The sequence below is a fragment of the Hyla sarda genome, chromosome 10 (assembly GCF_029499605.1).
Source record: "Hyla sarda isolate aHylSar1 chromosome 10, aHylSar1.hap1, whole genome shotgun sequence".
NCBI lineage: Eukaryota > Metazoa > Chordata > Amphibia > Anura > Hylidae > Hyla > Hyla sarda.
Genome location: NC_079198.1, coordinates 117,091,529 through 117,105,558, shown reverse-complemented (window position 1 = coordinate 117,105,558; position 14,030 = coordinate 117,091,529). Strand labels below are relative to the sequence as shown.

General features: G+C 44.8%; 1 protein-coding gene across 1 annotated transcript in view; it reads right to left on the bottom strand.

Annotated features, from left to right (window-relative positions):
• Positions 1–817: 817 nt before the first annotated feature.
• CLDN19 (claudin 19) overlaps positions 818–14,030 on the bottom strand; it is a 49,031-nt gene continuing 35,818 nt past the window's right edge. The window contains exons 3-5 of the mRNA XM_056542046.1: positions 11,828–11,912; positions 6,250–6,399; positions 818–3,102 (exon numbers count right to left, since the gene is read on the bottom strand). Of these exons, the coding sequence (XP_056398021.1) occupies positions 3,060–3,102; positions 6,250–6,399; positions 11,828–11,912 (278 nt within the window). The 3' untranslated portion in view covers positions 818–3,059. The remainder of the gene's footprint in view (positions 3,103–6,249; positions 6,400–11,827; positions 11,913–14,030) is intronic.

Here is a 14,030-nt window from a genome sequence, read left to right as displayed (position 1 = left end):
TTTGGCAGGGAAGGTTATTCTCAGGTTGATTCTTTACAGATGGACGTTACTACCACGGTTTCAAAGGTATGGTTACCACCTCTAGTAGTCACTAGTTGGTCAGGGCTACTCTTTCAGCACACTAGGTATAGTCTACTTCGGGTATGTGAAGATTGATGCTGGATGTAGGATGTTTTATTTCAGGAATTGTATTCATCCTAGCATGGTTGCTTTTTGCCCTCTATAGGCGTGCCCTCATTGCGCGGTTATGGCACAACTCAGACCGCTATGCTAGGGTAAGATCTTGTATAGGTATGTAGGCAATCTTTCCTGTCACTAGTACACGTATGGAGTCCCGATCACAAGTATAAAGCCTGATGGGCTGTGTTTGTGCGAGGGGCGGAAGTAATTATCGCTCCCTGCACTTCCAGGTGGGGCTCATTGGGAACAGGTGGGGGCGTGTGTATATAACTTCCCCCTCTCCTACAGGGGCGGAGCACGTGTCGTTTGTGGAACCCTCCCAACCCTCCCTTATCTTATTCCTTCACTATAGTGCATGCCCTCTATAGGCGTGCCCTCATTGCGCGGTTATGGCACAACTCAGACCGCTATGCTAGGGTAAGATCTTGTATAGGTATGTAGGCAATCTTTCCTGTCACTAGTACACGTATGGAGTCCCGATCACAAATATATATATATATAAAAAAAGTTTTTTTTCCTGGATAACCCCTTTAAGCCAAATGTGTTCTCCACCGTTCTTCACCGCCGTGTGAACAAAGCCTTAGTCTATCCTTTTCTACTCCTTTACGTAGTTTAATATAAAATGTGACATTCAGACTCATTACCTTTATTTTATTAGTTGACAAAAAGTTAAAAATTCACAGCAAAACATTTTTAATGTTCTTCGGAATTCATTCTATATCCAATATGTACAATTCTATAAGGACAAATATCTGGATGTTAAAGTATTATTTTATAAATTGACAACTTACTTATCAGACTCTTCACAGGAAAATACTCGAACACATTTTTGGTTTAGTTTGTTAATAAGAATAGACAATGGTGAATGCAGAAAAGCTAAAATTTACATAAGAAAAAAAAGTTGGTGGCTTGTCTCCAAAATCCAAAAGTTAACCAAAATCCTGGAGAATAACAAGCAAATATTTGATGACCTCAGTAGGGCTGGTTACACTTTAGGTAAAACAACAATTCTGTATAATGCTGATGGTACCTTGTAAAATGTCGTCCCATGGACACCACAATATTAGTCAGAATGCTGGAGAGTGGAAGGATTTATGGGAACTATTTAGGAGCAGGGTGTACAGGACTGGGGGGGGTAGATATGGAGAAGGATTTGTAGGATGCTACAAGGTAGTAGGGTTCATGGAAGATCACTAGGGATTACGATTTATAGGACAACACAGGATTTCCATGACACCCATTAGAAATATGGTTTCTAGAAAACCACTAAACAAGTAGGGTTTATATGATACTACTAGAGAGTAGGGTTTCAGCATACTAGCGAGTAGTGTTGAGCGCGAATATTCGAAATGCAAATTTTTTCCGCGAATATCGGCACTATGCGAATATTTAGAATATAGTAATATATACGGAATGACGAATATTACGTTTTTAATGCAAATTTATGCTAATATTTATGCAAATATCGGCACTTTCAGACTGGACACTGATGCCTCCCTTCTTTTAGGTAAAATAATTGCGCATGCGCACTATGCGAATTTCATTACCAATTTTTGCATGAAAAAAACATGAGAACGAACATAATGAATATGTGAATTTTACGAACATTCATCCATATATTCGCAAAATATAGCGAATTTGAATATGGCCCCTGCTGCTCATCAATACTAGCGAGCAAAAGAGGCGTTTAGAGGTTACTATAGGGCCTGAAGGTAATTCACATATTTTTTGTCTTACCTGAAGAAGTGGCTAGTACAGCCTCAAAATGTGTTAGGTTAACAGACATCAAAGTGAATCGGACCTTACTTATGACTGAATCATCTTTTATCTACAAAGAAGGAAGCACCAAGTAAAGGATCCATCCTCTGCTCCCTAAAGAGAAGACTTTATAGGGTATAAAATGGGGTTTGGGTTTATAGGATACTAGAGGGAAAGTGATTCATTAAACAATACAGAAGATAAGACTTAATAGCAAATACCCAGGAGGTTTACAAGATACCAGGATGGAAGATATTCATTGAACAATACAGAAGAGAAGGTTTTATAGAATACAACAAGGGACTGGGGTCTATAGGATATTAGATGGGAGGAGGTTCATCGAACACTACATGAGAGAAGGCTTTATAGTATATAACCAGGAACTAGGGTTTATAGGATGCTAGATGGGAGGAGGTTCATTGAACGCTACACAAAAGATGGCTTTGTAGGATACCACAAGGTACAGGGGTCTATAGGATAGTAGATGGCAGGAGGTTCATTGAACACTACAGAAGAGCGGACTTTATAGGAGATGGGGTTTGTAGGACACAACGGGAGAGTTTGCTTTATAGAAGACTACAGGGCAAGAAGGTTCACTGAACACTACTGGACAGAAGGGTTTATAGGACCAAACCGGGAACTAGCTCAAAGGACACCAGTAGGGAGGGGAATGTGTAGGACTCTTATGTAGCGTTTAGAAGACATTGGTGAAAAGAAGAGTTTGTAGAATATTGGTGAGAAGTAGGACACAACCAGGGATTGAGCAGTAGACTGGGCTTTATGAGGCACTAAAGGAAGGAAGGCAGAGTCTAAAGGACAATGGTGGGAAAGGAGAGTAAGGCAGGATTACATTGTGGGACACCCCGGTGAAGTAGAAGTCTGTAAAGGACAGTGTTGGGGAGTAACATTTATAGCACACCTCTGATTCTTTACAATAGGTTCCTCTACGTTTGGATTCCTCTCCGTTACAGAAGATCTGCCACATTTTCTTTACAGGAAAAGTCTCTGACTAAAGTAACAGTCTCTATATAGGATGAAATAATCCTTGTTCCATTTCCAGAATCTTCTACTGTTTCCTTCCCAAAACATATGTAACATTGATGTCATGGTTGGCGCTCACATTAACTGGTCTCTTCTTTTTTCTTCATGGGAACTTTTGTAATTCTAGGTAGAAGAACGATTGCATTACAAAAAAAGGAAGGATGGTTTATGAGATTCACAAGTATATTGCTTTCACTCTACATAACACTAGAAAAATGGGATGTTTAAATATCTTTATAAATCAAATTATTTTTTTTATATATATTATTGTATCATGTATGTGTTTCTGTTTTTTTTTTTTTTTTTTTGTATAATAATTTATATTTTGTGTTTTCGCCTCATAGGTAATCAATGTACTGGGCCCTAGTATAAAATCTGTACCAGGGTCCATGTACCACATGCCATTTATATGCTGGTATCTTCTTATGTGGTAGAGGGGTCCTTCGGCTCTCTCATATTCAAGTGCCCGGGCTATGACTGCTATCTATGAACCACCTATAGCTACTCTCCTGTAAACCAGTACAACGATATGTAATTTAGGATGTGAGCCATTGCCATGCTGGGCATGTCCACTTATCTAGATACCCTATTGAAGCTGTATACCAAAGGAAAGAAAAGCTAGCCCCTATTGATAGATGCACACCACAATGATAATATAAAGTGTCTTTATTAAATCACACAACAAAAGTACAGACATTCAAAACCACTTAAAACCACAAAAAGAACATGGTGGTGGATTATAACCCAAATAACCCCTGGGGGGTAGGTGGTTATTTTATTATAATGCTCCACCATGTTCTTTTTGTGTTTTTAAGTGGTTTTAAATGTCTGTGCTTTTGTTGTGTGATTTAATAAAGACTTTATATATTTTTTATATTATCATTGTGGTGTGCATCTATCAATAGGGGCTAGCTTTTCTTTCCTTTGGTATACAGTTCTTGTTGTAGCCACTGATAGCACCCCATCTTTTATCGATATGGTGGTGCCCGTCTTCATACATGTAGACCCTATTGAAGCTGGTCACAGGAATATGATGGAGAGTGGACACTCTGGTGAGCAAAAAGTTCATAGGATATAGGATCTTTCCATAAACTTTTACATGCTGCCCAAAATTTAAATTTCCCAAATGAAATCTCAGTTCACCCTCCATGGAATCAACCCAATCCAGCCAGTGACACCCACATTTCCACAAGCCATACCACTTTAAAGGGTTGTTTCAGCCCCTATAAATGGAACAGATGCCAAATCACCAATCCATTCAGTTGATGCCCCATACTCAAGATTGTGGGGGGTCCCAGATAGATAGGGGGTCTACTGTGGATAGGCGATATACTATACAATTATGGGCCGGAATACTCCTTCAAGTGTTCAAAATCTGGGACTATCCTGCAGTCAATACAAGGGTCATAAGAAATTTATCATAAATTGACTGATATCCGCCATACAGTTGCAGCACTCACAATTTGTGCATTTTAATATTATGATAAACTTTATTTATTTTTGTAACTCCAGTTAAGATAGCCGTGTAAATTAAAGGGGTTATCCAGGATAGAAAATTTTTTATATATCAACTGGCTCCAGAAAGTTAAACAGATTTGTAAATTACTTCTAATAAAAAAATCTTAATCCTTTCATTACTCTTTAACTGCTGAAGTTGAGTTGTTCTTTTCTGTCTAAGTGCTCTCTGATGACACGTGTCTCGGGAACCGCCCAGTTTAGAAGCAAATCCCCATAGCAAACCTTTTCTACTCTGTGCAGTTCCCGAGACAAGCAGAGATGTCAGCAGAGAACACTGTTGCCAGACAGAAAACAACAACTCAACTTCAGCAGCTGATAATTATTGAAAGGATTAAGATTTTTTAATAGAAGTAATTTACAAATCTGTTTAACTTTCTGGAGCCAGTTGATATATAAAAAAAAGTTTTTTCCTGGAATGCACTGCTAGTAGAGATGTTTGCCAGGGACCTATTCCCCTCTTCCCCCATGAAAAAAACGAGACAGGAGGGGTAGCTGTTCAGCTTAGGTGTTGGCAATCATTAAAATCCCCATACACATTAGACAAAAGCCTGCCGAACCTGTGAATTTTAGTAGGATCGGCTGACTATCTTATGTGTATGGAGGCCTCCCGATTCTTCCCAACAGATAAGTTGGCTGAATTTAATGCCTCATCCTTTTGTTCTCAGAGTGATTAGCTGCTGCCAGAGGAGTCTGGAATCAGCTTACCCCTCCTATATCCATCCAGAACATATGAACACTTGGGTTTAGGGGCCATCTGGAAATGTGTTTTGTAGGTAGAATGGTGCCACTATCTTAGCTGAATGGATCCACTTGCTCATGGTCAGGAGTTAAAGGAGTACTCTGCCCCTAGACATCTTATCCCCTATCCAAAGGATAGGAGAAAAAATGTCTGATTACGGGGGTCCCGCAACTAGGACCCCCGCAATCTCTGTGCGTTCCAGTGTGGGCTGTGGGGGTCGTGACGTCATGGCTATGCCCCTCGTGACGTCACACCACGGCCCCTCAATGCAAGTCTATGGGAGAGGGCGTGGCTGGCGCCACGCCCCCTCCCATAGACTTGCATTGATGAGCGTGATGTGACATCATAAGGGGCGTGGTCACGACCCCCTGCCGTCCGCTCCAAGCATTCAGAACAACATGTTCCAAACGCTGGGGCAGCAGAGTACCCCTTTAAGGGGCTATGCAATGTACTCATAAGTGTTATAGGGGTATCTAAGGGCCCTTTAATGTGGTCCGATCTCATAGCTCTGCACATGTTTACTGAGCCTATTACAAGGCTTGACTATTTTGCTTGGATGGCTGCAAGATTGTTGTGGCTTTGGTTGTTTAGTAAGGCAAAATGACACGATCGGCCGATGGACAGGCATTTGTGGGCGGATCGCTGGCCCTATTACACATTGACCTGTATAGCCAATAGTCACTCCATGTAATAGGGCCCTGAATTCTTAGTAAACATTTCACGTTCTTACATCCTCTGTTGGAAATCATAAAGATTATAGAAATTACTGCAAAGTCACATGATACATCCATTACCAAATTTTCGTATTGATAAGGATAATAGATGATGGACTGTTATATTGAGATTTATTTGGAAAATATGAAAAATATAAAAATTCTACTAAAACATAAACAACATGAAAGGTATATAAAAAAAAATACAAGTAATAAGAGATGTAATATCATTGTGCATGGAGAACAGCTGGCGACGCCGCTGACTTGGATGTGTTGGTATGGGCGGGGGGTTACACGTACTCTCTGGTTGTTCCTGATGGTTGGGACTGTCTATAATACTGTTGTCCTCTTCTCTCTTCATTGGGCCATGAACAGCACAGGAAGGCTCCTCCTAGCATGGTGAGACTGGCTGCGGCCCACCCTACGAACAATGCGGAGCCAAACTCATACCTGCAACACAAAAAGTTTTGTCTCAGTATTCCACAAAGAAATTGGCTGGCATGAGTCAACATCAAGGGGTCTTTGCTCTTGTTTGTATTTTAAGAAAAGGACAAAGTTCCACACAAGATTCATTGAGGTGGCAGCAGAGAGCACTGTGGTCCGACTGGAAAGAACTACACAACTTCCTCAGAAGCATACAGCCGCTGAACTCTGTTACTTAAAGGAGTAGTACAGTCCTGAAAAACTTAGCACGAAGCGGCGGCTGACACACCCCCTCAATACAACTCTATGGCAGAGCCGGGGGCACTGCCTTCGGTAAGCTCCGGCTCTGCCATAGCGCTGTATTGAGGGGGGGGGTGTCGGCCGCCACTTCGTGCGGTGGTCAACACGCACCCTTCCTTTGGGCTGCTGGGGTCCCGTATAGGAGGTCACAGGGGGCCCTGACGGTCGGACCCCCTGCGATCTAAAACTTATCCCCTATCCTCAGGATAGGGGATACGTTTTTCAGGACTGGAGATCTCCTTTAACTACTTATCCTCTAGTTTGACAGACGGTCGGACCCCCTGCCATCTCCTGCCCGGTGCCCCAGCTCTTGTCATGCACGAAGCACCCACCGCCCCCTCCATGCATTTCTATAGGAGAGCCAGAGATGTAGTGTTCATGTATCTCCAGGTGCTCAGTGCAGGAGGAGAGCCAGGGTGCCAGGCAGGAAAATGCGGGAAGTCACAGCTGTTGGACCCCCTAAGATCAGACACTAATTCCCTATCCTTTGGGATAGGGATAAGTAGTTAAAGGGGTACTCCGCTGCTCAGCATTTGGAACAAACTGTTCCAGATGCTGGAGCCAGCGTTGGGAGCTTGTGATGTCATAGCCCTTCTGCTCCACGGGAGGTTTCTGCCCTCCCTGAGCTCGCCTTAGGACTCCTGCGTTACGGTTTGTCAGGTGTACCGCCTCTTGCATTGAGGGGGCGGGGCTATGACACACGAGCTCCCGATGCATTGGGAACAGTTTGTTCCAAACGCTGAGCAGTGGAGTACCCCTTTAAAGGGGTACTCTGGTGGAAAACTTTTTTTTAGGTCTTTAGAAGTCAACTGTTGTCAGAACGTTAAGCAGATTTGTAAATGACTTCTATTAAAAAATCTTTACCCTTCCTGTACTTTTTAGCAGCCGAGGAAATTCTGTTCTTTTTGAATTTCTTTTTTGTCTTGTCCACAGTGCTCTCTGCTGACACCTAATGCCCGTATCAGGAACTCTCCAGAGCAGCATAGGTTTGCTATGGGGATTTTCTCCTGCTCTGGACAGTTCCTGATACGGACAGAGGTGTCAGCAGAGAGCACTGTGGACAAGACAAAAAAGAAATTCAAAAAGACCAGAATTTTCTCTGTAGCATACAGCTTCTAAAAAGTACTGGAAGTGTAAAGATTTTTTAATAGAAGTCATTTACAAATCTGTTTAACTTTTTGGCACCAGTTCATTGGAAAAAAAAAGTTTTCCACCGGAGTATCCCTTTAAGTAACGGAGTTTCCCTTTAATATTTTAAAATAGAAGTCATTTACAAAGCTGTATAATTTTCTGGCATCAGTTGATTTAAAAAAATAAATAAAATTCTCCAGAGTAACAGTTTAAACAATGGGATTTTGGTTTTATCTGAGCACCACAAAAAGATTCTATTGACATCACAGTGTGAATGGTATCTAATATTCTTTACCATGGACGCCAAATGATTACATAAAAAGAGGTCAATGCGAGAACATGTCTTGTAATTTTTGTGCTAAAACAAGTAAAGACTTCTTTGTATGGATTTAAAGGGGTTCTCCACTGCCCTGCCATCCGGAGCTCCGCTCGCAGCGTCCGGAAGTTTATTACTCCGAACGCTGTGTGCGGGCTTCCGTGTTCGAGGCCGCCCCCTCGTGACGTCACGCCTGCCCCCTTGTGACGTCACACCCGCCCCCTCAATGAAAGTCTATGGGAAGGGGGCGCGCCCCCTTCCCATAGACTTTCGTTGAGAGGGCGGGCGTGATGTCACGAGGGGGCGGCCTCGAACACGGAAGCCCGCACACAGCGTTCGGAGTAATAAACTTCCGGACGCTGCGAGCGGAGCTCCGGAAGGCAGGGCAGTGGAGAACCCCTTTAAAAGTCTTCAGACACCATGCCAAACCACCTCTTCCGCAAATTTAGCCAATAGAGTTGTATTTACTACTAAAGCCTGCCTTTTATCTCTACTAAGATCAGTAACACAGAAGTTCCGGCGTGTGAACATGGCCTAAGGCGGCTTTCACACTATAAAGTTTTTCCGTTTTAAAAAGCCATTATAATGTTCCGGTATGAAAACCCTTAAAAATGTCTGTTAAACGACTGTTACAAAATCCCATTAAAGTATATAGGGGGAGATTTATCAAAACCTGTGCAGAGGAAAACTTGCCCAGTTGCCCATAGCAACCAATCAGATCGCTGCTTTCATTTTTATGAAGGCCTGTGAAAAATGAAAGAAGCAATCTGATTGGTTGCTATGGGCAACTGGGCAAGTTTTCCTCTGCACAGGTTCTGATAAATCTCCCCCCATGTGATTGTTACATTATCCATTTTAACCCGTCATAGCCCATTATTAATAACGGACGTTATTTTGCGACGGGAGAAAAATAGTGCATGTACCGTTTGGATAGGGGAAAAGAGGTCTAGGGGCAGAGTACCCCTTTAAGGCACAATGGTAAACTATATCGATATCAAATCACTATAGATAGTGAACAAATGTAATCATAGAGTAGCCCAAATAAAAAATAAGAAACACACGTGTCCAGCCAAGCGTTCCATCACTCATGGTCCATTCTATTCTAACAAGTCCTTGGTGCGTTATTATTTGGTCCGTGAATGTACGGGGCTCTGTCACTGGAGAGTCCTGATGGCATTCAATCGTAGAAAACTCAGGTCAAAATAACCAGGTTTACCAGTCAGGGGGAACTTCATGGAAAACCCTGCCTCTGCTTAAAGGGGTACTCCGGCGCTTAGACATGATCTTGCACCCCGTTTATAATCAGTCCCCGGAACGTGTTCGCTCCAAGTCTGATTACTGTCGATCACGGGGCCGGAGCGTTGTGACGTCAAGGCTCCTCCCCGTGTGACGTCATGCTCCGCCCCCTCAATGCAAGTCTATGGGAGGGGGCGTGACAGCTGTCACGCCCCCTCCCATAGGCTTGCATTGAGGGGGCGAAGCGTGACATCACACTGGGCGGAGCGTGACATCACACGGGGCGGAGCCTTGTCGTCACAATGCTCCGGCCCCGTGATCGACAGTAATCAGACCCGGAGCGAACACGCTCCGGGGACTGATTTTAAACGAGGTGCCGCGTGCAAGATCACGGGGGTCCCCAATGGCAGGACCCCCACGATCAGGCATCTTATCCCCTATCCTTTGGATGGGGGATAAGATGTCTAAGCGCCGGAGAACCCCTTTAATATCCCAATCCTGCCAATAGAGTATTTTTTATGAAATCTACTAGGCGAATTATGAACATGGCGTCTAAATAGGGATCATGTATAAGGCTTAGACCAGACATAAGCTGAATGTTTGATGAGACGCACATTGTATTGTGGGTTTAACCATTAGAAATTCGCTATAGTACTATATTGTGTGCAGGACCCCTCCTTCCCGTTCTCCTCCTTTATTTCTTTTCTGAGCTATTATGGACACATTCCAAGCACCTTGTAAATTTTAGTGTCTTCCACTACTTGGCAGCACATTTGCCGTCCATTGCTGTGAATGACACAAGCTCTTAAAGTGTCCATGAATGTGTACAGACTTTGTGTAAATGACATTATAGAATAAAGGTACGAGGCTGTTTTTTGGCAGTTTCCCAATGGTATAAAATGCAAAAGACAACTTCTTTACAGTCAATCTTCACAGTGCTTAACCCTTTCCTGCCTAGTCTCTGTACAGTGACCCCCGACCTACGATGGCCCCGACATACGATCATTTCCACATACGATGACCTCTCAGAAGGCAGCATCAACATACGATGCTTTTGTATGTCGGGGCCATCGCATAAACGGCTATCCGGCAGCGCAGACTGCTTCAGCTGCCACCGGATAGGCGTTTACGGTGCCCCGTGTGGTCCGCTGACGATCACTTACCTGTCCTCTGGGCTCCGGCGCGTCCTCTTCGGGATCCCCTCCATCGTCGGCGCTCTCCATCGTTGTCATGACGCACGCCGTCACTGCGCACGCCGTCTCGTCATCCAATAGGAGCGGCGTGCGTAACGACGTGATGGCGGCGACGTGAGAGCGAGGATGCCGGGGAAGCAGAGGCCTTGCCGAAGCGTCGGGGACACCCCGGGGACGCGGCGACAGCGATGAAAGGCGACATCCAGGGCAGAGGTGACGAGCGGTGACGTTCCGGAGTGGCGGGGACAGGTGAGTATAACCTCCAATACTAGTGGTCTTCAACCTGCGGACCTCCAGATGTTGCCGTTGGCTGTCCGGGCATGCTGGGTGCTGTAGTTTTGCAACATCTGGAGGTCCGCAGGTTGTAGACCACTGTCCTATACTTTACATTGCACGGATCCCCCAACATGCGATGGTTTCAATAAACGATGGTCCATTTGGAACGGATTACCATCGTATGTTGAGGGACCACTGTACATTTAAAGGGGTAGTACAGAGAACTGAACTTTTTAGACACAGGACAGGGGACCCTTCACTTTCTTAAGAATGGGCCCTCGGCTACTTACACATTCTCGGAGCAACGCAAGTGATGGCCCGCTCAGCCAATCACCGTCAGCAGTGATGTCCCGCTGCGGCCAATGATTGGCCATCACTTGTGTTCATCCAGGAAGGTGGGGGACAGAGTGGGCCAAAGACACAAGTCGCCTGAGTCCCGTACAGGAGATTTCGAGGTGTCCCAGAGGTAGAAGCCCTCCACTGCCCCTGCATCAAAATCTATGCGGTTTCACCTAAAAATAGAAACTCCCATTGATTTATTTCAATGGGAGATGTGGTACAGAATGAAGAAAGAAGCGGCATGTCACTTTTTCCGCGGATGACACACTCCACAGCGCTAAAGGCTATACTCACCTTACCAAGTCCAGTGCCGCTGCTCCAGTTCACCCAGTGACTCTGTTTTCTCTCCCTGCTTTCCTGATGATGTCAGGACCCATTAGGACCAGTGATTGGCTGCAGATTGTTGGGAACGTCATCAGCAGAGCAGGGAGCGCGCGTCATCATGGAGGTAACCAGAGGCGCTTGGGCAGTGACTGCACAATTCTCCATATAGTGTAATTTTATTTTATAAAAACAGGCTGTGTTCGAATAGAAATTGGAAAGGTTGGGAGGTACAATACGCAAGAAATGTCATCACTCAGCATAGGTGTAATATTTAGCCCACATATGTGACAACTAAGCGTTGCATTGGTTTTCACGAATCCTCCTCCATACTTTAACTTACCGTGCATTAACCGGAGTATTCGGGTTAAAGAAGTCATGAGTGACTTGCGTTGCGTACCAAGAGACAGCTATTAAGGTCAGTAAACCTGATGATAAAGAAACAAGAGGAAAAATGAGGGCGTGCGTCACATGACTGTCCAACTCAATAGGTAACATAATATATGGGTCACACCAGAATAGCATCAAATGCTGCATAATACACCCACAGGATCTATATTTCACAAGTCTCTATTCGGCTAGTGTAAAAGTAACATAGACTGGGCCAGTGGCATGAATACCCAAACCATAATTGGAAATGGCCCAGTCCCAGCATCATAGAAATGTGAGTTACAACAGTTGCAATTGCGACAAAGACCCCGTCACCACATAATGGATTTTTAGTCCCTCTATTCTTTCTACACCAAACCAATTGAGAAGCTGAGTGCCAGTAGGAACAAGTGAGTGCTCGGCCCCCTGTCCTGCCCCTCAGCCTTGTTGGGTAAGGCAGTAATGATAAGCGCTGTCTGCATACACAGAAGTCAGACTCAACCAGAGGAGCCCAGATCAGTGTGGGAGCTGGGACAGGTGAGTATTACCAGGGGAGCAGGCTATACAGGTTCAGTGTTCTCCGATCTATTCCTCTTCAGATGGTGCAAAACTACAACTCCCATCATGTCCTGCTGTTGGGGATGGATGAGGGATGTAGTTTTGTTAGATCTGGGAAGCCACAGACTGGAAAACAATGTTTTAGTGTTAGTGGGTATGGTGGCACGGTACATTAGGGGCACAATGGCATAGGTCACTAGGGCATGATGGCTCAGTTCATTGGGGCATGTTGACAAAGTACATTAGGGGCATGATGATGGGGAAACCTTCTTCCATCTAGACGTAGAAGATGCCTCCTTGTCAGGGTCACATCACAGAAGGGATTCTTTACTGTAAGAGCAATGAGACTATGGAACTTTCTGCCACATGAAGTTGGGATGTCTGACTCAATAAACAAGTTCAAAGGGGGGGGGGGGGCTGGATGTTTTTCTGGAAAAATATAATATTATGGTAGGATCACACGGAATAAATCTGCAGTATTTTACGCGGCAGATCCGCCGATGATGGACCCTACAGTGTGCCACCAGCTGTGCCTCCCCGTAGCGGCAATCTGTGATGTCTGGGAGTACACTGCGAATGGCAACTTGCAGATCGCTGTGTGTCTGCTGGTAGGGGCGCGTTGCTGCACATAGCGGCACAGCTGGAGGCACACTGTAGGTATGTGTCCGTCATCAGCGGATCGGCAGTATAAAATATGCTGCTTATCCGTTCAGTGTGACTCTACCCTTACAGGTTATGGCTATTAGCTTTATGGGGATAGAACGTTGATCCTGGGCCTTATTCAGATGGGGTTGAGAAGGAATTTTTGTCATGGGGCAATTGGCATCAACATAATGGAGGGGGGGGGGGTTGCCTTCCTCTGGATCAACACAGTAGAGTTTTAGGTTGAACCTGATGGACTATTGTCCGTTTTTTTTTACTTTATAAACTATATAACTATGATGGCACTGGTCATTGTTTAATATGTTTGAAATAGACTAACATAAGGGCTGAAACGTTTCATCTGCCTGCCATGGAGGAATAAAATATTTACTTTAATGTATTAGCCGCCTATTGGATGCTGTTACATATGGACATATCAGCCTCGGTCCTGAGACAGGTTAGCTGGTAGTTAAAGGGGTACTCCACCCTTAGACATCTCATCCCCTATCCAAAGGATAGGGGATAATATGTCAGATCGCCGTGGTGCCGCTGCTGTGGACCCCGCTATCATTACTGCGCAGAGCGAGATCGCTCTGCACGTAATGACGGGTAATACAGGGGCCGGAGCATCGTTATGTCACGGCTCCGCCCCTCGTGATGTCACGGCCCGCCCCCGTCAATACAAGTCTATGGGAGGGGGGGTGGCAGTCGTCACGCCCCCTGCCATAGACTTGCATTAAGGGGACGGGCCATGATGTCACGAGGGGCGGAGCCATGACGTCACGCTGCTCCGGCCCCTGTATCGCCCTTCATTACGCACAGAGCGAACTCACTATGTGCAGTAATGATGGCGGGGTGCCGCAGCGGGACCGCGGCGATCTAACATCTTATCCCCTATCCTTTGGATAGGGGATAAGATGCCAGGGGCGGAGTACCCCTTTAAGATGTAGACTACTGATCCCATGTAAAGAAGCATT